Source organism: Oncorhynchus mykiss, chromosome 26, assembly GCF_013265735.2.
Source record: "Oncorhynchus mykiss isolate Arlee chromosome 26, USDA_OmykA_1.1, whole genome shotgun sequence".
Taxonomy (NCBI): Eukaryota; Metazoa; Chordata; class Actinopteri; order Salmoniformes; family Salmonidae; genus Oncorhynchus; species Oncorhynchus mykiss.
The window spans coordinates 6,022,675-6,048,626 of NC_048590.1; the positions used below are offsets into that span (position 1 = coordinate 6,022,675).

The following is a 25,952-nucleotide window of genomic DNA, read 5'->3' on the forward strand; positions in this document are numbered from 1 at the left end:
GGGAAAAAAAATGAGTAACATCAATTAATGAATTATCTGATGATGACGATGATGAAGAAATTAGAACAAAAATAAGAAAAGATGAAAGAAAGACAAGCCAAAGCTGAATAACATCTTATTATATAACTCTCTCAGTCTTGTCGATGATGAGGAGGATTATTATCCATAAGAAAACATTAACGTTATAAACATTTTATTTTAGTACAGTATCAGTTTGAATGGACATCTTTGTATTGCACTGTAAAACAACAGTTGAATTGTCTATAACGTCTCAGTGATTTAGTCCATGGATGGGAATCGGGACATTTAACTTGTTGGAATTAAGCTGTTGTTGTTGTTGTTGTCTTATCACCTCTGCGAGTTTGTGTCACATTTCAGTTGAATACATCCAGTTGGACATGTGACGAGGTATCCCCGTTTCCATCGGCAACCCCACCTGTCTGTGGATTTCACAAACGCTGTTGACCGACAAAAGGAACTCACGGCATCCCGCTACAGCAGAAATCTGAGAACAAGAAAAACTATGTTTTGGACTGGAAAGATGATTTTTCTCACAGAAATGTTTGTATCGGGTTTATCCTACTGAAACAGACTGCCTTATTTTATACAATATTTCTACAGTACATCGTCCCAGCTACAGTACATCGTCCCAGCTACAGTACATCGCCCCAGCTACAGTACATCGTCCCAGCTACAGTACATCGTCCCAGCTACAGTACATCGTCCCAGCTACAGTACATCGTCCCAGCTACAGTACATCGACCCAGCTACAGTACATCGTCCCAGCTACAGTACATCGACCCAGCTACAGTACATCGTCCCAGCTACAGTACATCGACCCAGCTACAGTACATCGTCCCAGCTACAGTACATCGTCCCAGCTACAGTACATCGTCCCAGCTACAGTACATCGTCCCAGCTACAGTACATCGTCCCAGCTACAGTACATCGTCCCAGCTACAGTACATCGTCCCAGCTACAGTACATCGTCCCAGCTACAGTACATCGTCCCAGCTACAGAACATCGTCCCAGCTACAGTACATTGTCCCAGCTACAGAACATCGTCCCAGCTACAGTACATCGTCCCAGCTACAGTACATCGTCCCAGCTACAGTACATCGTCCCAGCTACAGAACATCGTCCCAGCTACAGTACATCGTCCCAGCTACAGTACATCGTCCCAGCTACAGTACATCGTAGAGCTACAGTACATCGTCCCAGCTACAGTACATCGTCCCAGCTACAGTACATCGTCCCAGCTACAATACATCGTCCCAGCTACAGTACATCGTCCCAGCTACAGTACATCGTCCCACCTACAGTACATCGTCCCAGCTACAGTACATCGTCCCAGCTACAGTACATCGTCCCAGCTACAGTACATCGTCCCAGCTACAGTACATCGTCCCAGCTACAGTACATCGTCCCAGCTACAGTACATCGCCCCAGCTTCAGTACATCGTCCCAGCTACAGTACATCGTCCCAGCTACAGTACATCGTCCCAGCTACAGTACATCGTCCCAGCTACAGTACATCGTCCCAGCTACAGTACATCGTCCCAGCTACAGTACATCGTCCCAGCCACAGTACATCGTCCCAGCCACAGTACATCGTCCCAGCTACAGTACATCGTCCCAGCTACAATACATCGTCCCAGCTACAGTACATCGTCCCAGCTACAGTACATCGTCCCACCTACAGTACATCGTCCCAGCTACAGTACATCGTCCCAGCTACAGTACATCGTCCCAGCTACAGTACATCGTCCCAGCTACAGTACATCGTCCCAGCTACAGTACATCGTCCCAGCTACAGTACATCGCCCCAGCTTCAGTACATCGTCCCAGCTACAGTACATCGTCCCAGCTACAGTACATCGTCCCAGCTACAGTACATCGTCCCAGCTACAGTACATCGTCCCAGCTACAGTACATCGTCCCAGCTACAGTACATCGTCCCAGCCACAGTACATCGTCCCAGCCACAGTACATCGTCCCAGCTACAGTACATCGTCCCAGCTACAGTACATCGTCCCAGCTACAGTACATCGTCCCAGCTACAGTACATCGTCCCAGCTACAGTACATCGTCCCAGCTACAGTACATCGTCCCAGCTACAGTACATCGCCCCAGCTTCAGTACATCGTCCCAGCTACAGTACATCGTCCCAGCTACAGTACATCGTCCCAGCTACAGTACATCGTCCCAGCTACAGTACATCGTCCCAGCTACAGTACATCGTCCCAGCTACAGTACATCGTCCCAGCCACAGTACATCGTCCCAGCCACAGTACATCGTCCCAGCTACAGTACATCGTCCCAGCTACAATACATCGTCCCAGCTACAGTACATCGTCCCAGCTACAGTACATCGTCCCACCTACAGTACATCGTCCCAGCTACAGTACATCGTCCCAGCTACAGTACATCGTCCCAGCTACAGTACATCGTCCCAGCTACAGTACATCGTCCCAGCTACAGTACATCGTCCCAGCTACAGTACATCGCCCCAGCTTCAGTACATCGTCCCAGCTACAGTACATCGTCCCAGCTACAGTACATCGTCCCAGCTACAGTACATCGTCCCAGCTACAGTACATCGTCCCAGCTACAGTACATCGTCCCAGCTACAGTACATCGTCCCAGCCACAGTACATCGTCCCAGCCACAGTACATCGTCCCAGCTACAGTACATCGTCCCAGCTACAGTACATCGTCCCAGCTACAGTACATCGTCCCAGCTACAGTACATCGTCCCAGCTACAGTACATTGTCCCAGCTACAGTACATCGCCCCAGCTACAGTACATCGTCCCAGCTACAGTACATCGTCCCAGCTACAGTACATCGTCCCAGCTACAGTACATTGTCCCAGCTACAGTACATCGTCCCAGCTACAGTACATCGTCCCAGCTACAGTACATTGTCCCAGCTACAGTACATTGTCCCAGCTACAGTACATCGTCCCAGCTACAGTACATCGTCCCAGCTACAGTACATCGTCCCAGCTACAGTACATCGTCCCAGCTACAATACATCGTCCCAGCTACAGTACATCGTCCCAGCTACAGTACATCGTCCCAGCTACAGTACATTGTCCCAGCTACAGTACATCGTCCCAGCTACAGTACATCGTCCCAGCTACAGTACATCGTCCCAGCTACAGTACATTGTCCCAGCTACAGTACATCCCACTGTGCAGTGGATATGGACATATGGACGTTTTTTAATAACACAGTCAGAAAACAAATGTATGTTCAAGTAAATGTCAATATTTTTATAGACTCTGAATTTTACACTGGAGTGACAGGAATAACAACTTATTAACTATCTGGGTTCACCTGCTGTAAAATGTTTTGTTGGGTTGGTCGAGAAACATTTCAGTCCTGTAAACAGAGAAACTCTGTCCGTGTCCTAAATTGCACTCTATTCCCTATATGGTGCATCTCTGGGAGTAGGGTGCCAGCCCTGGTCTAAAGTAGTGCACTATGTAGGGAATAGGGTGCCAGCCCTGGTCTAAAGTAGTGCACTATGTAGGGAATAGGGTGCCAGCCCTGGTCTAAAGTAGTGCACTATGTAGGGAATAGGGTGCCAGCCCTGGTCTAAAGTAGTGCACTATGTAGGGAATAGGGTGCCAGCCCTGGTCTAAAGTAGTGCACTATGTAGGGAATAGGGTGCCCTCCCTGGTCTAAAGTAGTGCACTATATAGGGAATAGGGTGCCAGCCCTGGTCTAAAGTAGTGCACTATATAGGGAATAGGGTGTCATTTGGGACACGCTCTATATGATTATAATGATTAATTAAGGATGTGGATCACAGAATTGTCTATCACTGTCTTTTCCCCCTCTGTCTCCTAGAAACCAGCTTGCTTTGACTTGATGTTGACCAACGTCCTCCCCATTATTGGCCATTTGTTCAAGATCCTTTGTGACACGCAGACAAGGGGTCACTTTACCCAGGGTGCTCTGCCCAAGGGTGCTTTCAGATGAGGATACTAATATATGTTAAACAATGTTGCTTATTAAGATGATTTCCTATTTAAACAGTATATATATATATAAAATACCTTAACACATAAACGTCGGTTGATGATGATGTGTTTTGCTATTAGTGATCGATGAGTAACTTGATAACTCTTTCAGGTTGAATTAAACACTCACATCAGGGAATGAGTTTGTTCCTTCTGATTGGCTACTACTTCTGGTCTGAAGGCACCGAGGGGAAAAAAAATGAAACAAATTAGAAATGATTTAATGGAGAATAAAATAATGACAATGACTTCTGTTGCACCATGTTTTCAGTAACTAGACAATTTACTGGTCAGCAATCACAATCTCTATCTCTCTCCTCCTCTATCTCTCTCTCTCTGTCTATCTCTCTCGCAATCTGGCTCCCCCTCTAGCTCTCCCTCTCTCTCTCTCCATCTATCTCTCTCTCTCCCCCCTCTATCTCTCTCTCTCTCATCTATCTCTCTCTCTCTCTTCCCTCTATCTCTCTCTCTCTCTATCTACTGCTGGAGTCTCTATCTCTCTCTCTCTCTATCTACTGCTGGAGTATACAGTACACAGTGTGTCAGTTTCTATAGTTTATATAATTTATATTGTGTCATGTATGTCTACTCTACTGTATGCTAACTCTCACTACCAACCCAACCCAGTTCTCTCTTCTGAGTTTAGTCCACCCTTTCAGCCTGGTCTCATAGACTAGACGTAACATAGTTAACACAAATGAGTATGACATGTTATATTTGGTATGGTTACATAAGACAGAAGGTTACTTAATTAAGACAAAAGGAAGGAAATTGGTCTGGGAGGAAGGGGTGGTGTATAACGAGAACGTCTAGTAACATCACCGGTTCCGTGTTCTAATCAAATCACGGACAACTTGAACATTTCAGCTAATTAGCAACTTTACAACTACTTACTACTTGTCAGCTACTTAGCATGTTAGCTAACCCTTCCGCTAACCCACAAACGCTAATTCTAGCGGTCCAAACTAATGCACAGAACACTGTGGCCTGAGTCAGATAATCACTTTGTTTTCTATTCTCTGTTTAATGACTACTCCTTTAGAGGTGAACCCTGTAACTTCCACTTAAGCCACATTTTAACATAGTCTCCCATAGACGTCAATGCATGGCTGAGTAGGAGTAAGGATTCATCACAACCCTGTAGGTTATTTACCACGTCCTCATTTCAAATCAAAACACCCAAATGATCAGCAACAGGAGAGGTCTTGACAAGGGGCTCCGCCCTGAGAGAGAAAGAGGAACTGCAGAATGACGGTAGAAAAGAAAAACAAGATATCTGACATTTCTAATAGACACGTTTCTGTACGAATCAAATAAGAAGGCAACCTCTAAAACCAGATGGGCCTATTCCCCTTTTTCAGGCCTCCAGATACTTGATATGTTCAGTATAGTAAACGTACCACCAGCCTTAACCTCATATATCCTTCTACAAGATACTTGATATGATATATATACACCGAACAAAAATATAAACGCAACATGTAAAGTTACATGAGCTGAAATAAAAGATCCCTGAAATGTAACATACGCGCAAAAAACGTATTTCTCTCGAATTTTGTCCACAAATTTGTTTACATCCCTGTTAGTGAGCATTTCTCCTTTGCCAAAATAATCCATCCACCTGACAGGTGTGGCACGTCAAGAATCTGATTAAACAGCATGATCATTACACAGGTGCACCTTGTGCTGGGAACAATAAAAGGCCACTCTAAAATGTGCAGTTTTGTCACACAATACAATGCCACAGATATCTCAAGTATTGAGGGAGCGTGCAATTGGCATTCTGACTGCAGGAATGTCCACCAGAGCTGTTGCCAGATAATTAAATGTTAATTTCTCAACCACAAGTCGTTTCAGATAATTTGGCAGTACGTCCAACCGGCCTTACAGCCGCAGACCACGTGTAACCACGCCAGCCCAAGACATCCACATCCAGATTCTTCACCTGCGGACAGATGACAGAGATTGTGTACGACACAGAGAGACTGTGACCAGATCCTGAGGCCCATTGTCGTGCCATTCATCTGCCGCCATCACCTCATGTTTCAGCATGATAATACATGGCCCCACGTCGCAAGGATCTGTACACAATTCCTGGAAAATGAAAATGGCCTGCATTCTTCCATGGCCTGCATACTCACCAGACATGTCAGCCATTGAGCATGTTTGGGATGCTCTGGATTGACGTGTACAGCAGTGTTCAAGTTCCCGCCAATATTCAGCAACTTCGCACAGGCAGGCAGGCCAGGCGCATGCATGCTGACACGGTCGCCAGTTGTACGGTGTTTCCTCCGAAACATTGCTGCAGCTGGCTTCCGGGTTAAACGGGCATTGTGCCAAGAAGCAGTGTGGCTTGGCAGGGTTGTGTTTCAGAGGACTCATAGCGCTCGACTCGACCTTCGCCTCTCCCGAGTCCATACTGGAGTTGCAGCGATGGGACAAGACTGTAACTAACAATTGGATATCACAAAATTGGGGAGAAAAAAGGGGTAAAAAGTACAAATATATATAATTTGCACAGCCATTGAAGAGGACTGGGACAACAGCCTGATCAACTCTATGCGAATGAGATGGGTCGTACTGTATGAGGCAAATGGTGGTCACACCAGATACTGACTGGTTTCCTAATCCACGCCCCCTACCTTATCTGTGACCAACAGATGCTATCTGTATTCCCAGTCATGTGAAATCCATAGATTAGGGCCTAATGAATGTAATTAAATTGACTGATTTCCATGTTGCGCTTACATTCCTGTTCAGTGTACTATGCTAATACCAGCCTCAATATATTTTTTATTTTTTTTTGTTTGACCTTTATTTAACGAGGCAAGTCAGTTAAGAAACCAATTCTTATTTACAATGACGGCCTACGCTGGGCAAATTGTTGCGCCGTTGCCTACGTGACTCCCAATCACGGCCGGTTGTGATTCAGCCTGGAATCGAACCAGGGTGTCTGTAGTGTCCCGTAGGATTTGTCTAGAGTAAAGAAACGTGTCCTTACAGTGGACATCCATTGGGAAGCAGTATGTTTACAGTGTAAATACAGGGCCTGTAGAAAGTCAACAACCCCTTGGATTTCTTTCAAAACAATGTATATGTTTTACAAAGTGGGATTAAAATGGATTTAATTGTGAAAAAAAAAATAATTGTCAACGATCTACACAAAATACTCTGTAATGTCAAAGTGGAAGAAAAATTCTAAAAAATAATTGAAGATGAACAAAACTTAAAACACTAATATAACTTGATTAGATAAGTATTCACCCCCTGAGTCAATACATGTTAGAAACACCTCTGGCAGTGATCACAGCTGTGAGTCGTCTTGGGTAAGTCTCACAAGAGCTTTGCACACCTGTATTGTGCAATATTTGCCCATTATTCTTTCAAAATTCTTCAAACTTTGTAAAGGTGTTAGGGATCATGGCTAGAGAGCAATTTTCCAAATTTGCCCAAAAAATGTCAAGCATATTTAATTCAAAACTAAAACTTGGCCACTCAAGAACATTCTGTCTTCTTGGTAAGCAACTCGTGTTGTAGGTTATTGGCCTGCTGAAAGGTGAAATCCTCTCCCAGTATCAAGTGTAAAGCAGACTAAAGCAGGTTTTCCTCTGGGATTTTGCCTGCGTTTAGCTCCATCCCGTTTCTTTTCGTCCTGAAAAACTCCCCAGTCTTTTCCGATGTAAAGCATACCCATAACATGATGCAGCCACCACCATGCTTGAGAATAAAAAGGCAGTTACTCAGTCATGTATTGTGTTGAATTTGCCCTAAAACGTAAGGCTTTGCATTTAGACCAAAAAGTGTATTCCTTTGCCGTGTTTTTTTGTTTGTTGCAATATTACTTTAGTGCCTTGTTGCATACAGATGCACGTTTTGGAAGACCAGTATTATTTGTATGATTATTCTTTTTACTCTGCCATTTAGGTCATTATTGTGGAGTCACTACCATGTTGTTGATCCATCCTCAGTTTTCTCCCATTTCTCCCATCTTCTCTGTAGCTGTTTTAAAAATTACCAATGGCCTCATGGTGGACATCCTTAAAGCAGTTTCCTTCCTGTCCTGCAAGCTCAGTTCAGAAGGGACGACTGCATTTTTTTGATATGTCTGGGTGGTTTAATAAATCATCCACAGCATCGTTATTAACTTGACCATGCTTAAAGATATATTCAATGAGCTGATTTGTTATTGTTACACATCGACCAATCACTGCCCTTCTTTATGAGGCTTTTCGATAAGCTCCCTGGTCTTCGTAGTTTAATCTGTGCTTGAAATTCAATACTTCACTGAGGTGCCTTACAGATGTTGAACATATGGGGGACAGAGGAAGGGGTTGTCATTCAGAAATCATGTCCATATAATGTATTATGTGATTTGTTAAGCCACATTAGGCTTGTTTAAACAACCAGGGTAAATATTATGCGACAACTATATATTTTTTATAAATAAAATGAACAAATGTGCAATGCACTTTCCAAACGGTGAAAGGCAGCAAAACGCAACATAGCGTCTAGTCTGTCCGAAAAGCCACACGAAGAAGAAAGATTTGTCAGTTTTTCTTTGACTTTTCTCTGGTGTTATGCAGTTGACGACAGTGTGAAGTTCCCGGGGTGTTTTTATTACGAGCGGAACGGAAATCCAGACTGCCCTGTACGACACCGTCGGCGGCCTTTACGACCGGACCGGAGTCCTGAGGAATGAGGACGTGTCCAGGGCTGAGTAGAGTGGCTAGTTAGGACACACATTCCTCTGGATATTGAACGGTACTAGCTATGTCTTCTGGGATGACTGGACAGACACCGTAAGTTACACTTTTTGTTTTATTTAGTACCATTTACTTTTATATTTTGAATAAGTTACGGACGCAAGAACACGTATTTTTTTTTATTTTAGCTTCGTGCTAACATGTTAGCTACCTACCTTAGTACAGTAACGTTAGCGGAGGATGTTGGTTTTACAGCTAGCTAGATAACGTTTTTATTCCACTGTATGGAAGTACAATCGTAATAATTAGAATATTTCGTAAAGGTTTATCCGAAATTGATGACCAAGCCACAGTCGTATATTCATGTTTTTAACCATAGCAGTAAAGTTGATCCGTGCTAACGTTGCTAGAAAACGGTATGCTAATTGAGCTAACGTTAGTTAGCAACACCGGTTTCTGGCTAAGTACAATTGTGTAACGTCGTTTAACTAGACACCTAACATATCGCTAGTTAGTGGAGGGTCAAGAAAGCGGTCTCTCTAAAGTTGTGGTTACCTGCTGATACTACCCTCCAAGATAAATGATTTGTAGAGGAACAGGCCAGAACAGTTTTCAAGAGAATGCCGAGGCCTACTAACTCTACGAACACTGGTGTTGGCAGGCATCGCATTCGCGACTAGTGTTACGCTAACTAGCTTGCAAACACAAACTAGCCCTCGAACCCGGCCCTACAAAATTATCTTCACTTAAAATGAAATGATAGGCAACCCCAAACTGTTGGATAAGATATCTAATCTCAATATGGAGCGCGTCCCAGTTTAGTTTTTGTTTCAAGCCACTTTATGTTGAATTGTCTAATTTCTCTCCATCATATTGGATCCAGGTGCCTAACCAATAGCAGCAGATGGGATCAGCCTGCTCAGCCCAAAACGAGGGTAGACGTCATGCAAGGCTTCGCTTCCTCTGCCCAGACTTGCACATCGGCCACTACGACCCCTCAATCAGCCCAGCACCCTGTAGCTGGCCACATGGTGCCCCAGACACTGCAGGGGGAGATGCCAGCAGCACAGGGGGGAGGTGTGGAGATGGCTGCTGCAATGGCTGCTAAGATCAATGCTATGCTGATGGCCAAGGGGAAACTGATGGTTCCTCCACCACTACCTGGCAAGGTGAGAGTGAAAGGGTTAATGTAACTTTCTCTTACTCTCTCATGGTCCTGAGGAATCACTGTTGCAGGCATTTAATCCAGCCCTAAGGGTCACCTGGCCAGTCATAAGAGGCTCAAGCCACAGACTAGAATGGTTTCCTTCGGTGGTGCAACTTGTCTCTGAGAACAGGGAGAGTGATTGTCATTGTTTTCAACCACATAATATAATGTAGCCATGTCCCATAGCTGGAGGTAATAGAAGGTGAGGCCAGTTGAGACCATGTGACCTTCACTGATACCCACCTCCTAGACTAACACAGCAGAGAGAACCACCCTGGTCTACAGACACACCACGGTTACTGCTGCTGCTCACAACACTCTAGGCAGTCTCTCTGACTCAGTTAGTCCTTCTGCACACTGTGAGTCCCTGGCCTTTGTTCCAGCTCAGTACTAACAAACCTGATTCAACCAAATAGGTGCTTTAGTAGGATCTAAAGCCTGAACCCTGGGTGGCTTCCCGGGAGGGTTAAACAGTGACCTTAACTGTATGATTAAAATGACTTTAGTTATTTAGTGTTTGTATGTGGACTCATATGAAACATGTCGCCCACAGATCCCTCTGTGTATGTCGGCTGCCACTAGTGGAGACGAGACTGTGGTGACGGAGGTGGATATCAACGATGTGCCCATCAACAGCAGAAACCTGCTCACCAAAGGGAAAACACAGGAAGAGGTAAAAAGAAAGGGGGGGGTGGGCTGAGCTGAGTTTTCATCTCTCCTTGATTCTTCTCCAGCATCGTTCCTTCTTAAAATGCATTTGGGACGGACCTTGGACCTTTCCTCCTATAGGAATGAACAGGGGGGTGGATACCATCGCCCGGCCTAAATCACAACCCTTTCTGTATAATACATATCTAATATATTCTATTTAGAAGACGTGTCTACAAACATTTTATGTATTCGTGGCCCCAACTAATGCTGAAAAGTTTCTCTCTTTTTGTTTCAGATCCGTCAGTTCAGCGGTGCAGTCGTCTCAACCAGAGGCCACTACATGACCAGTGCAGAGAAGTCCCATGGAAAGGGAGTGTATGTATGCAGTTGGTGTTACTGTGTGTATCTGTAGTTGACTCGGACCACGTGGATTTCTAACCGACTCTTCTCATTTAGAGAAAGGCCTTTGTATTTACACGTCCAGGGGAAGAGCCAAGAGGAGGTCAATAGTAAGTAGACTTTCTATCACCCTCCCGTCTACAGTGGCATTAGATACTTTATTGTCCTCAGATCCTGTACATTACACAACCTAGTGGAGACCACACATCTCAGAGGATGACCATGGGTTGATGTGGTTGACTGGCTGTTGTTTTTCTCACTAGATTATCCCCCATAAGACCCCCTTGTCTATCTATTCCCTGTGTTGTTTTACAGAGGGGCAGTGCTGAGGATAAAGTCCTCATAGACCTCTTGTCTATCTATTTCCTGTGTTGTTTTACAGAGGCAGTGCTGAGGATAAAGGAGATCATCTCTGAGGATGTGTTGAGGACAGCTGCAGCGTTAGGATCCCAGCTGAGACCCGTCATACCCCCCCTGCCTCTCTACCCCCAGCCCCCTCGCCCCATGACTGCCCCACATCCACACCTACCCAGGATGCCTAGTGTCAACCCTCCTGTGCCACATGGACACCGGCCCGCCGCGCCACACCAAGGGGTAGATACAGGGGTCCCTGGTCCTCACAGAATTTTCCCCTGAAAGGTTTTTAAGAAATCCTGCTTGGACGATTCCCTCCCTCCTTATTCCCTCCCAACTCTGGGAATCCTCTAACTGGGATTTCTAAAAACACAGGAACTTTGGGGTTTTCACAATTTTGCAGCGGGGAAATGTGTTTTTCAGTTTGCAATCTGGCCCATGTCCCATAGCCGGAGGTAATGAAGGTGAGGCCAGTTGAGACCATGTGACCTTCACTGATACCCACCTCCTAGAGTAACACAGCAGAGAGAACCACCCTGGTCTACAGACACACCACGGTTACTGCTGCTGCTCACAACACTGTTCTCTAGCTAGTCATTTAGTTGGATTAAAAGGTTAGCGGTTCAGACATTGACCAGCTCCCTACTCTAACTGCTTCCTGTTGTCCATAAGATGAAGTATGTTTGTAATGTGGTGGTTGAATTATGTGTTGACCTGACCCAGGATTATCCAAATGTAACTGTCATCTCTCCCCGTCAAGAGTTTTGTGCACGTCAAGATTTTTGTGGGTCTGGACCAGTCCCTGCCCTCGTTCAATGTGAACGAGAAGGTGGAGGGTCCTGCAGGGATGTACCTGGGACACATCCAGACAGAGACGGGAGCCAGAGTGTTCCTCAGGGGGAAAGGCTCGGGGTACATAGAGCAGGCCTCGCGACGGGAGTCCTTCGAACCACTCTACGTCTACATCAGGTAACAGTGATTTTACTTCCGGGTCAAACACCTTTATTTCTCCAGTCTAAGGGCTCAGCAGACCCTGGCTCAGCCTATAAGGGCTCAGCAGACCCTGGCTCAGCCTATAAGGGCTCAGCAGACCCTGGCTCAGCCTATAAGGGCTCAGCAGACCCTGGCTCGGCCTATAATGGCTCAGCAGACCCTGGTTCGGCCTATAAGGGCTCAGCAGACCCTGGCTCGGCCTATAAGGGCTCAGCAGACCCTGGCTCAGCCTATAAGGGCTCAGCAGACCCTGATATTATAATTTTCATTGAAGAGGGGGGTGGACTCATCAATATACACCAACCTGTGATGAGTACAAAAGCCATGTGAACTATTGGGAGGTTAAAAGAAGGTGAAACTATTGAAGTGTGTAGTTGTCACTGATACCCACCTCCTATAGGAAACAGTAGCGTGAACCACCTGACCTACAGACACGGGTCTACGGTGTTCTGCACCTACTGACATCCTGAATCAGGACAGACTGAACCGTGGAATTGTCTACAACTCACTCGTATGCATTCAGAAGAGACTGCTCGCCACACGTTGGCTAGCTACAAGTCCTGCTGCTCTCTCCTAGATGTTTGGTGAACCGTATGTTCGTCTCGTAGGGTCTGAAGTAGTTTCTTTCCTCTTGTAGTTGTTCCCTGCTGTGGTGGTGGTGGGTTGTTGTTGTCGGTTTCTTCCCATTTCAACACTGTTGTCTTTTCTTGTAGCCATCCCTACTCCACGGGGCTGGAAGCTGCCAAGAAACTCACAGAGAGCCTGTTGGAAACTGTAAGTCAGCACAGTGTTTCCTCCCAGATTACTTGTTGGTTATTACTGCACTGTCGGAACTAGAAGCACAAGCATTTCACTACACTCGCATTAACATCTGCTAACCATGTGTATGTGACCAATAACATCTACTAACCATGTGTATGTGACCAATAACATCTGGTAACCAATAACATCTACTAACCATGTGTATGTGACCAATAACATCTACTAACCATGTGTATGTGACCAATAACATCTGCTAACCAATAACATCTGCTAACCATGTGTATGTGACCAATAACATCTACTAACCCTGTGTATGTGACCAATAACATCTACTAACCATGTGTATGTGACCAATAACATCTGCTAACCATGTGTATGTGACCGATAACATCTGATAACCATGTGTATGTGACCAATAACATCTACTAACCATGTGTATGTGACCAATACCATCTGCTAACCATGTGTATGTGACCAATAACATCTACTAACCATGTGTATGTGACCAATAACATCTGATAACCATGTGTATGTGACCAATAACATCTACTAACCATGTGTATGTGACCAATACCATCTGTTAACCATGTGTATGTGACCAATAACATCTACTAGCCATGTGTATGTGACCAATAACATCTGCTAACCATGTGTATGTGACCAATAACATCTGCTAACCATGTGTATGTGACCAATAACATCGGCTAACCATGTGTATGTGACCAATAACATCTGCTAACCATGTGTATGTGACCAATAACATCTACTAACCCTGTGTATGTGACCAATAACATCTACTAACCATGTGTATGTGACCAATAACATTTGGTTTGATACACAGCAAGGGAAGCAGACAGTGTAGATGGGAGCATATGCTAAATGACTCCAATGTACAGGGTAATGGGGCGGTAGGGTAGCCTAGTGGTTAGAGCGTTGGACTAGTAACCGGAAGGTTGCAAGTTCTAACCCCCGAGCTGACAAGGTACAAATCTGTCGTTCTGCCCCAGGCAGTTAACCCACTGTTCCCCGGTAGGCCGTTGAAAATAAGAATTTGTTCTTAACTGACTTGTCTATAAAGGTAAAATAACAAATAAAAAAAATAAAAATTTGAAGTGGGTTGTGTTCATTAACCACCGAACAGAAGAAAACTGACTGAAACGAGGAGGACCTGGACTCATTTTGTTTTCTGTTGTAAAGATGTTTTTGGAAAAAACGTTTTTTTAGTTTGCGTGCCCTAATGAACACGCCCCACGATGGAGGTTAAAGAAGGTGAAACTATTGAAGTGTGTAGTTGTCACTGATACCCACCTCCTATAGGAAACAGTAGCGTGAACCACCTGACCTACAGACACGGGTCTACGGTGTTCTGCACCTACTGACATCCTGAATCAGGACAGACCGTTGAATTCTCTACCATGCTCTACAACTCACTCTGCGTGTTTATTTAAACCATGCATGTTGTGGGATTAAAAGTTATTGATATACTTGCTTGTCTGACACTTATTTCACAGGATTTCTTCCTCTGCTTATTATTATTACTCTCTAAACATTATTCACTTCCCTTTTGTGAAGAGTTCAGTGTTGTCACCCTGTTCCCTGTGTGTCTGTCGTCCAGGTGAGAGCTGAACACAGCCGCATGGTGTCCATCTACACAGCCACCGGCTCCACCCAACGTAAGTCTCCCCCCTCTCTCTCTCTCTCACACCAGAACTAACACGCAGTAACTAAAATACCACAGTCATAGAACCAGGGTCCGTTTTAATAAAGAGCCTCTGAGTACTGAGCGCTGATCTAGGATCAGTTTGGGATTTGAATGGATAGGGGGGGGGGGCTGATCCTAGATCAGCATTCTTACTCCAAGACATTTTATGAATATGGGCCCAGGAGTTTACCTGATCAGGTGAAATAACTAGCCAGGCCCAGGAGTTTACCTGATCAGGTGAAATAACCAGCCAGGCCCAGGAGTTTACCTGATCAGGTGAAGTAACTAGCCAGGCCCGGGAGTTTACCTGACCAGGTGAAATAACTAGCCAGGCCCGGGAGTTTACCTGATCAGGTGAAGTAACTAGCCAGGCCCAGGAGTTTACCTGATCAGGTGAAATAACTAGCCAGGCCCGGGAGTTTACCTGATCAGGTGAAATAACTAGCCAGGCCCAGGAGTTTACCTGATCAGGTGAATTGACCAGCCAGGCCCAGGAGTTTACCTGATCAGGTGAAGTAACTAGCCAGGCCCGGGAGTTTACCTGATCAGGTGAAATAACTAGCCAGGCCCGGGAGTTTACCTGATCAGGTGAAATAACTAGCCAGGCCCAGGAGTTTACCTGATCAGGTGAATTGACCAGCCAGGCCCAGGAGTTTACCTGATCAGGTGAATTGACCAGCCAGGCCCGGGAGTTTACCTGCTCAGGTGAAATAACCAGCCAGGCCCGGGAGGTTTCCTGATCAGGTGAATTGACCAGCCAGGCCCGGGAGTTTACCTGATCAGGTGAAATAACTAGCCAGGCCCAGGAGTTTACCTGATCAGGTGCATTAACTAGCCAGGCCCAGGAGTTTACCTGATCAGGTGAATTGACCAGCCAGGCCCAGGAGTTTACCTGATCAGGTGAATTGACCAGCCAGGCCCAGGAGTTTACCTGATCAGGTGAATTGACCAGCCAGGCCCAGGAGTTTACCTGATCAGGTGAATTGACCAGCCAGGCCCAGGAGTTTACCTGATCAGGTGAAATAACTAGCCAGGCCCAGGAGTTTACCTGATCAGGTGAAATAACCAGCCAGGCCCAGGAGTTTACCTGATCAGGTGAAATAACCAGCCAGGCCCAGGAGTTTACCTGATCAGGTGAATTGACCAGCCAGGCCCAGGAGTTTACCTGATCAGATGAATTGACCAGCCAGGCCCGGGAGTTTACCTGATCAGGTGAATTGACCAGCCAGGCCCAGGAGTTTACCTGATCAGGTGAATTGACCAGCCAGGCCCAGGAGTTTACCTGATCAGGTGAATTGACCAGCCAGGCCCAGGAGTTTACCTGATCAGGTGAATTGACCAGCCAGGCCCAGGAGTTTACCTGATCAGGTGAAATAACCAGCCAGGCCCAGGAGTTTACCTGATCAGGTGAAATAACCAGCCAGGCCCAGGAGTTTACCTGATCAGGTGAAATAACCAGCCAGGCCCAGGAGTTTACCTGATCAGGTGAATTGACCAGCCAGGCCCAGGAGTTTACCTGATCAGATGAATTGACCAGCCAGGCCCGGGAGTTTACCTGCTCAGGTGAAATAACTAGCCAGGCCCGGGAGGTTTCCTGATCATGTGAATTGACCAGCCAGGCCCGGGAGTTTACCTGATCAGGTGAAATAACTAGCCAGGCCCAGGAGTTTACCTGATCAGGTGAATTGACCAGCCAGGCCCAGGAGTTTACCTGATCAGGTGAAATAACTAGCCAGGCCCGGGAGTTTACCTGATCAGGTGAAATAACTAGCCAGGCCCGGGAGTTTACCTGATCAGGTGAAATAACTAGCCAGGCCCAGGAGTTTACCTGATCAGGTGAATTGACCAGCCAGGCCCAGGAGTTTACCTGATCAGGTGAAATAACTAGCCAGGCCCGGGAGTTTACCTGATCAGGTGAATTAACCAGCCAGGCCCAGGAGTTTACCTGATCAGGTGAATTAACCAGCCAGGCCCAGGAGTTTACCTGATCAGGTGAATTGACTAGCCAGGCCCAGGAGTTTACCTGATCAGGTGAATTGACCAGCCAGGCCCAGGAGTTTACCTGATCAGGTGAATTGACCAGCCAGGCCCAGGAGTTTACCTGATTAGGTGAATTGACCAGCCAGGCCCAGGAGTTTACCTGATCAGGTGAAATAACTAGCCAGGCCCGGGAGTTTACCTGATCAGGTGAATTAACTAGCCAGGCCCAGGAGTTTACCTGACCAGGTGAATTGACCAGCCAGGCCCAGGAGTTTACCTGATCAGGTGAATTAACTAGCCAGGCCCAGGAGTTTACCTGATCAGGTGAAATAACTAGCCAGGCCCGGGAGTTTACCTGATCAGGTGAAATAACTAGCCAGGCCCGGGAGTTTACCTGATCAGGTGAAATAACTAGCCAGCCCGGGAGTTTACCTGACCAGGTGAAATAACTAGCCAGGCCCGGGAGTTTACCTGATCAGGTGAAATAACTAGCCAGGCCCGGGAGTTTACCTGATCAGGTGAAATAACTAGCCAGGCCCGGGAGTTTACCTGACCAGGTGAATTGACCAGCCAGGCCCGGGAGTTTACCTGACCAGGTGAATTGACCAGCCAGGTTACGTGGACAGGGAAACTCCATGTCCAACTCAAATGACTTGAATATTATAGAATGACCCGAATGTTTCCGTTCCCGTAAATCACTTCCTGTGTTTGCTTAAACCACGGACACAACTAGCCACTGTGGTAAATGAATCTCTTTCTGTCTCTAGTGGCACAACAACAACAAACAGAACAGTCAGACAGACAACAACCCTGTCTGTGAATGACCATCTCTTCCAATCACATCCATTAACCCTGATCTCCTATACTTCCCTTTCAGCATACCCAGCTCATGGATACCCAGCTAATAGCTCTTACTCTAGCCAGGGCTGGTACAGCAGTGGTTACCCAGGGTGTAACGGGCTGTCTGGGGGCTATGCTGCCTCTACCAGCTACCCCACACCGCCAGGACCCTCTGGCTATTGGACTAGTGCTGCTAGTGGTCAGCCCAGTCAATCTAACCTGTCGACAAACCCTCCATCTTCTCAGGCTATGGTTCAGTATCCTGTCTGTCCCAGGAAGACACACCCATACCTATTACAGGTACGTAGTGGCTAGGAAACCATACCTCGACCTAGTACAGGTACGTAGTGGCTAGGAAACCATACCTCAACCTATTACAGGTACGTAGTGGCTAGGAAACCATACCTCGACCTATTACGTAGTGGCTAGGAAACCAGTACCTCGACCTATTACGTAGTGGCTAGGAAACCAGTACCTCAACCTATTACAGGTACGTAGTGGCTAGGAAACCAGTACCTCGACCTAGTAGGTCGTAGTGGCTAGGAAACCAGTACCTCGGCCTAGTAGTTCGTAGTGGCTAGGAAACCAGTACCTCGGCCTAGTAGTTCGTAGTGGCTAGGAAACCAGTACCTCGGCCTATTAGGTTGTAGTGGCTAGGAAACCAGTACCTCGGCCTAGTAGGTCGTGGTGGCTAGGAAACCAGTACCTCAACCTAGTAGTTCGTAGTGGCTAGGAAACCATACCTCGACCTATTACGTAGTGGCTAGGAAACCAGTACCTCGGCCTATTAGGTCGTAGTGGCTAGGAAACCAGTACCTCGACCTATTACGTAGTGGCTAGGAAACCAGTACCTCGGCCTATTAGGTCGTGGTGGCTAGGAAACCAGTACCTCGGCCTATTAGGTCGTGGTGGCTAGGAAACCAGTACCTCGGCCTAGTAGTTTGTGGTGGCTAGGAAACCAGTACAGGTATGTATTGACAGGAACATGGGTGGATTGTCCAAATAGGATTCAGGACAGGGATCAGTTGTTTAGGACACTCATGACACTCATAAGAAAGCCAAAAAAAAAAAAAGGGTTCTCAACTGAAAATTGAAGTCAGGACTTCAGTTTAGAAAATGTCTATCAGTTTCATTAGTTAATAGCAGCCAGGAGATTCTGTTGTACACCATTTTAAGGACTGACCAGATGTATTGATGCGGGACACCATTTTAAGGACTGACCAGATGTATTGATGCGGGACACCGTTTTAAGGACTGACCAGATGTATTGATGAGGGACACCGTTTTAAGGACTGACCAGATGTATTGATGAGGGACACCATTTTAAGGACTGACCAGATGTATTGATGAGAGACACCATTTTAAGGACTGACCAGATGTATTGATGAAGTTGTACACCATTTTAAGGACTGACCAGATGTATTGATGAGGGACACCATTTTAAGGACTGACCAGATGTATTGATGAGGGACACCATTTTAAGGACTGACCAGATGTATTGATGAGAGACACCATTTTAAGGACTGACCAGATGTATTGATGAGAGACACCGTTTTAAGGACTGACCAGATGTATTGATGAGAGACACCATTATAAGGGCTGACCAGATGTATTGATGAGAGACACCGTTTTAAGGACTGACCAGATGTATTGATGAGAGACACCATTATAAGGGCTGACCAGATGTATTGATGAGAGACACCATTTTAAGGACTGACCAGATGTATTCATGAGGGACATCATTATAAGGGCAGGACTGACCAGGTGTATTGATGAGGGACACCATTTTAAGGACTAACCAGATGTATTGAGGAAGTTGTAAACCATTTTAAGGGCAGGACTGACCAGGTGTATTGATGGCCCAGGGATTAGACTAACTGTTGTTTGGGTTTGACCTTGGTGTCTCAGGACCCTGGGTGCAGTGACCCAACTGACCAGACGGAGACTGACCAGACGGAGACAGACCTGTCGTCATCCAGCTCCCCTCAGACAGGGACAGGAAGTCCTAAACGGCGCTTTCAGGAAAAGACTGAGGATGAGCGGGCCTCTCAGGTGAGACGGAGATAAAACTGCTGAAATATGCGAGAGAATGATTTTCAAGAGAAGGGCTTGTCAACTGAATAACAATCAATAAAGGCCGTCCCCGACCCAGAGGTGTACTGAATAACAATCAATAAAGGCCGTCCCCGACCCAGAGGTGTACTGAATAACAATCAATAAAGGCCGTCCCCAACCCAGAGGTGTACTGAATAACCTGGCTAAAGCAAAACCAATAAAGGCCGTCCCCGACCCAGAGGTGTACTGAATAACAATCAATAAAGGCCGTCCCCAACCCAGAGGTGTACTGAATAACCTGGCTAAAGCAAAACCAATAAAGGCCGTCCCCGACCCAGAGGTGTACTGAATAACAATCAATAAAGGCCGTCCCCGACCCAGAGGTGTACTGAATAACAATCAATAAAGGCCGTCCCCAACCCAGAGGTGTACTGAACAACCTGGCTAAAGCAAAACCAATAAAGGCCGTCCCCAACCCAGAGGTGTACTGAATAACAATCAATAAAGGCCGTCCCCGACCCAGAGGTGTACTGAACAACCTGGCTAAAGCAAAACCAATAAAGGCCGTCCCCAACCCAGAGGTGTACTGAACAACCTGGCTAAAGCAAAACCAATAAAGGCCGTCCCCAACCCAGAGGTGTACTGAATAACCTGGCTAAAGCAAAACCAATAAAGGCCGTCCCCAACCCAGAGGTGTACTGAATAACCTGGCTAAATCAAACCCAATAAAGGCCGTCCCCGACCCAGAGGTGTACTGAACAACCTGGCTAAAGCAAAACCAATAAAGGCCGTCCCCAACCCAGAGGTGTACTGAATAACCTGGCTAAAGCAAAACCAATAAAGGCCGTCCCCAACCCAGAGGTGTACTGAATAACCTGGCTAAATCAAACCCAATAAAGGCCGTCCCCAACCCAGAGGTGTACTGAATAACCTGGCTAAAGCAAAACCAATAAAGGCCGTCCCCAACCCAGAGGTGTACTGAATAACCTGGCTAAATCAAACCCAATAAAGGCCGTCCCCGACCCAGAGGTGTACTGAACAACCTGGCTAAAGCAAAACCAATAAAGGCCGTCCCCAACCCAGAGGTGTACTGAATAACCTGGCTAAAGCAAAACCAATAAAGGCCGTCCCCAACCCAGAGGTGTACTGAATAACCTGGCTAAATCAAACCCAATAAAGGCCGTCCCCGACCCAGAGGTGTACTGAACAACCTGGCTAAAGCAAACCCAATAAAGGCCGTCCCCAACCCAGAGGTGTACTGAACAACCTGGCTAAAGCAAACCCAATAAAGGCCGTCCCCAACCCAGAGGTGTACTGAATAACCTGGCTAAAGCAAAACCAATAAAGGCCGTCCCCAACCCAGAGGTGTACTGAATAACCTGGCTAAATCAAACCCAATAAAGGCCGTCCCCAACCCAGAGGTGTACTGAACAACCTGGCTAAATCAAACCCAATAAAGGCCGTCCCCGACCCAGAGGTGTACTGAATAACCTGGCTAAAGCAAAACCAATAAAGGCCGTCCCCAACCCAGAGGTGTACTGAATAACCTGGCTAAAGCAAAACCAATAAAGGCCTTCCCCAACCCAGAGGTGTACTGAATAACCTGGCTAAATCAAACCCAATAAAGGCCGTCCCCGACCCAGAGGTGTACTGAATAACCTGGCTAAATCAAAACCAATAAAGGCCGTCCCCAACCCAGAGGTGTACTGAACAACCTGGCTAAAGCAAAACCAATAAAGGCCGTCCCCGACCCAGAGGTGTACTGAATAACCTGGCTAAAGCAAAACCAATAAAGGCCTTCCCCAACCCAGAGGTGTACTGAATAACCTGGCTAAATCAAACCCAATAAAGGCCGTCCCCGACCCAGAGGTGTACTGAATAACCTGGCTAAATCAAAACCAATAAAGGCCGTCCCCAACCCAGAGGTGTACTGAACAACCTGGCTAAAGCAAAACCAATAAAGGCCGTCCCCGACCCAGAGGTGTACTGAATAACCTGGCTAAAGCAAAACCAATAAAGGCCGTCCCCGACCCAGAGGTGTTAGCTCAGCGGTTACTCTTTAAGTGCAGGAAGTGTTTTGTTTTTGTTGTTTTTAGGAATTCAAACCGTGCTCAGTGGTCTTCTGCTAACAGTCCTTACCGGTCTCTCTCCCTCTCAGCCTGCCAGCCGCTCACCTGAGGCCCCGGTGAGCGAGAAGTCTCCTCCTCTACCTCCAGCTCAGAGAGAGGAAGAGTCGGGACAAGGAGCTGAAAGGTTTCGACATAGATCTCCTGCTCTAAATCTCTTAACAATGTTTCTGGTTTTGTTTTGCCCCTGAATGTTGCAGCCACCGGGATCGTGTTCAAAAGGCCACAACGGAATAAAAGGGAACCATTGTTTCTTGTTACACGTTCAGACCAGTTTTGGGTTGTTTTCGTACATTTTGCTCCTACTGAACACAGCCCTAAATGAAGCCTCTGATGTTTCTCCACCTGGTTCCTTTGTCTCTGTCTGTAGGGTGTTGATGCCACCTCCTCTCCCTGTGTTTCTGGCCCCTGGCCCTGTGGCACGAAAGAGACCCAGGGAGACAGCAGTACCAGAGGTCGCACCCTGTCTACCACCCAGAACCCTCGGCCCTGTGGCACACAAGAGACCCAGGGAGACGGCAGTACCAGAGGTCCCACCCAGTCTACCACCCAGCACCCTCGGCCCTGTGGCACACAAGAGACCCAGGGAGACGGCAGTACCAGAGGTCCCACCCAGTCTACCACCTAGCGCCCCTGCATCACAGGGTACGCTTCTTACTGGGAACACACTTCACTGTACTTGATGCCTGACTGGGCAGACTTTTTGACCATGATGAAGTTGAGTGGTGTTTTCAAAGATGTCTTCTCCCCTCAGTAGTGGAGTAATGGAGACTATCTGTTCCAGCTCCTCTGTGATTGGCTGAGCCGTGCTAACCGTCACTTCCTGTATGTGTTCTTTTGTCTTCCCCTTGTTCTCTCTCCACATGTCTCCTGGACCTGCTCTGACCTGTGTCTGTGTGATCCCTCTGCTCTGACTGGCTGTGGATCAATCCAACCAACTCAAACATGGGCTGGGCTCCTCTCTTGTTTTGCCCTCTCTCTCTCTCTCTCTGTCTCTCTCTCTCTCTCTCTCTCTCTGTGTTGCTCTCTTTCTGTCTCTTGCTGTCCGTCTTTGTTTTCTACAGATTGTCCTCAGGAGGTGAAGAAGACGAAGGTAGTGGAGAAGCCTTCGTGCCTAGTACCCTACGGTGGGGACTCTTCTGATGAGGGAGAGGACTCCTAGCAGTAAGACTCTAACTCATATGCCCACTACCCTTCACTAATCCTATCAGCCCCCCACCCTACAGTGTCCTCATTCCACTTAGATGCTGGGTTGCAGTGTTCAGCCCAAGTCTAGCTTTGCTCTGCTATTACCGTCATCGACTACTGGACATTGGACAGAGCGTCACATTGCTACGGCCCTGCCCCCTACCCCAAAATAAAGCTACTTTATGTTATTATAATTATTAAACCGTTTTCATTTGGAAAGGTCATTTTTATTTCAAATCTGAAAAAGCATATGTAGTTGTCCATCCACGACCGAGCCTGCTCTACGACCGAGCCTGCTCTACGACCGAGCCTGCTCTACAACCGAGCCTGCAGTACACAAATTCACTGATTTATTACTGTTATATTGTGTATAATGGAAAATGGTGTGAATCTGTTCCCATGGAATACATTAATAAATGGATTTGGAAACAACATTCATCTTGTTTCATGTTAGTCTGTAACAGTGTTGTGGTAGTCCAGTCCAGGGTTTCATCATGTTAGTCTGTAACAGTGGTGTGGTAGTCCAGTCCAGGGTTTCATCATGTTAGCCTGTAACAGTGGTGTGGTAGTCCAGTCCAGGGTTTCATCATGTTAGTCTGTAACAGTGGTGTGGTAGTCCAGTCCAGGGTTTCATCATCAGTCTGTAACAGTGGTGTGGTAGTCCAGTCCAGGGTTTCATCATGTTAGTCTGTAACAGTGTTGTGGTAGTCCAGGGTTTCATCATCAGTCTGTAACAGTGTTGTGGTAGTCCAGTCCAGGGTTTCATCATGTTAGTCTGTAACAGTGTTGTGGTAGTCCAGGGTTTCATCATGTTGGTCTGTAACAGTGTTGTGGTAGTCCAGTCCAGGGTTTCATCATGTTAGTCTGTAACAGTGTTGTGGTAGTCCAGTCCAGGGTTTCATCATGTTAGTCTGTAACATTGTTGTGGTAGTCCAGTCCAGGGTTTCATCATGTTAGTCTGTAACAGTGTTGTGGTAGTCCAGGGTTTCATCATGTTAGTCTGTAACAGTGGTGTGGTAGTCCAGTCCAGGGTTTCATCATGTTAGTCTGTAACAGTGGTGTGGTAGTCCAGTCCAGGGTTTCATCATGTTAGTCTGTAACATTGTTGTGGTAGTCCAGTCCAGGGTTTCATCATGTTAGTCTGTAATAGTGTTGTGGTAGTCCAGGGTTTCATCATGTTAGTCTGTAACAGTGTTGTGGTAGTCCAGTCCAGGGTTTCATCATGTTAGTCTGTAACAGTGTTGTGGTAGTCCAGTCCAGGGTTTCATCATGTTAGTCTGTAACAGTGTTGTGGTAGTCCAGTCCAGGGTTTCATCATGTTAGTCTGTAACAGTGTTGTGGTAGTCCAGTCCAGGGTTTCATCATGTTAGTCTGTAACAGTGTTGTGGTAGTCCAGTCCAGGGTTTCATCATGTTAGTCTGTAACAGTGTTGTGGTAGTCCAGTCCAGGGTTTCATCATGTTGGTCTGTAACAGTGTTGTGGTAGTCCAGTCCAGGGTTTCATCATGTTAGTCTGTAACAGTGTTGTGGTAGTCCAGTCCAGGGTTTCATCATGTTAGTCTGTAACAGTGTTGTGGTAGTCCAGTCCAGGGTTTCATCATGTTAGTCTGTAATAGTGTTGTGGTAGTCCAGTCCAGGGTTTCATCATGTTAGTCTGTAACAGTGTTGTGGTAGTCCAGTCCAGGGTTTCATCATGTTAGTCTGTAACAGTGGTGTGGTAGTCCAGTCCAGGGTTTCATCATGTTAGTCTGTAACAGTGGTGTGGTAGTCCAGGGTTTCATCATGTTGGTCTGTAACAGTGTTGTGGTAGTCCAGTCCAGGGTTTCATCATGTTAGTCTGTAATAGTGTTGTGGTAGTCCAGTCCAGGGTTTCATCATGTTAGTCTGTAACAGTGTTGTGGTAGTCCAGGGTTTCATCATCAGTCTGTAACAGTGTTGTGGTAGTCCAGGGTTTCATCATCAGTCTGTAACAGTGTTGTGGTAGTCCAGGGTTTCATCATCAGTCTGTAACAGTGTTGTGGTAGTCCAGTCCAGGGTTTCATCATGTTAGTCTGTAACAGTGTTGTGGTAGTCCAGTCCAGGGTTTCATCATGTTGGTCTGTAACAGTGTTGTGGTAGTCCAGTCCAGGGTTTCATCATGTTAGTCTGTAACAGTGTTGTGGTAGTCCAGTCCAGGGTTTCATCATGTTAGTCTGTAATAGTGTTGTGGTAGTCCAGTCCAGGGTTTCATCATGTTAGTCTGTAACAGTGTTGTGGTAGTCCAGTCCAGGGTTTCATCATGTTAGTCTGTAACAGTGTTGTGGTAGTCCAGTCCAGGGTTTCATCATGTTAGTCTGTAACAGTGTTGTGGTAGTCCAGTCCAGGGTTTCATCATGCTAGTCTGTAACAGTGTTGTGGTAGTCCAGTCCAGGGTTTCATCATGTTAGTCTGTAACAGTGGTGTGGTAGTCCAGGGTTTCATCATCAGTCTGTAACAGTGTTGTGCTAGTCCAGTCCAGGGTTTCATCATGTTAGTCTGTAACAGTGTTGTGGTAGTCCAGTCCAGGGTTTCATCATGTTAGTCTGTAATAGTGTTGTGGTAGTCCAGGGTTTCATCATCAGTCTGTAACAGTGTTGTGCTAGTCCAGTCCAGGGTTTCATCATGTTAGTCTGTAACAGTGTTGTGGTAGTCCAGTCCAGGGTTTCATCATGTTAGTCTGTAACAGTGTTGTGCTAGTCCAGTCCAGGGTTTCATCATGTTAGTCTGTAACAGTGTTGTGGTAGTCTGTAACAGTGTTGTGGGAGTCCAGTCCAGGGTTTCATCATGCTAGTCTGTAACAGTGTTGTGGGAGTCCAGTCCAGGGTTTCATCATGTTAGTCTGTAACAGTGTTGTGGTAGTCCAGGGTTTCATCATGTTAGTCTGTAACAGTGTTGTGGTAGTCCAGGGTTTCATCATGTTAGTCTGTAACAGTGTTGTGGTAGTC

At 46.5% G+C, this 25,952-nt stretch overlaps 1 protein-coding gene across 1 annotated transcript; it reads left to right on the forward strand.

Annotated features, from left to right (window-relative positions):
• Positions 1 to 8,560: 8,560 nt before the first annotated feature.
• Positions 8,561 to 23,150, forward strand: LOC118944410 (KH homology domain-containing protein 4-like). The gene is made up of 14 exons (XM_036963427.1): positions 8,561 to 8,829; positions 9,617 to 9,902; positions 10,494 to 10,613; positions 10,887 to 10,966; positions 11,048 to 11,100; positions 11,373 to 11,584; positions 12,105 to 12,313; positions 13,051 to 13,111; positions 14,715 to 14,772; positions 17,659 to 17,921; positions 19,530 to 19,673; positions 21,835 to 21,929; positions 22,173 to 22,447; positions 22,867 to 23,150. Exons 1-14 carry the CDS (start codon positions 8,801 to 8,803, stop codon positions 22,962 to 22,964), a joined length of 1,983 nt encoding a protein of 660 aa, XP_036819322.1. The 5' UTR covers positions 8,561 to 8,800; the 3' UTR covers positions 22,965 to 23,150.
• Positions 23,151 to 25,952: the final 2,802 nt, after the last annotated feature.

Excerpts from the sequence above, each read along its gene's own strand:
- LOC118944410 (XM_036963427.1), top strand. The coding sequence starts at position 8,801 with ATGTCTTCTGGGATGACTGGACAGACACC. Across the intron at positions 10,967-11,047 it reads AAGTCCCATGGAAAGGGAGT|AGAAAGGCCTTTGTATTTAC; the intron begins GTATGTATGCAG and ends CTTCTCATTTAG. Across the intron at positions 17,922-19,529 it reads CACACCCATACCTATTACAG|GACCCTGGGTGCAGTGACCC; the intron begins GTACGTAGTGGC and ends TTGGTGTCTCAG.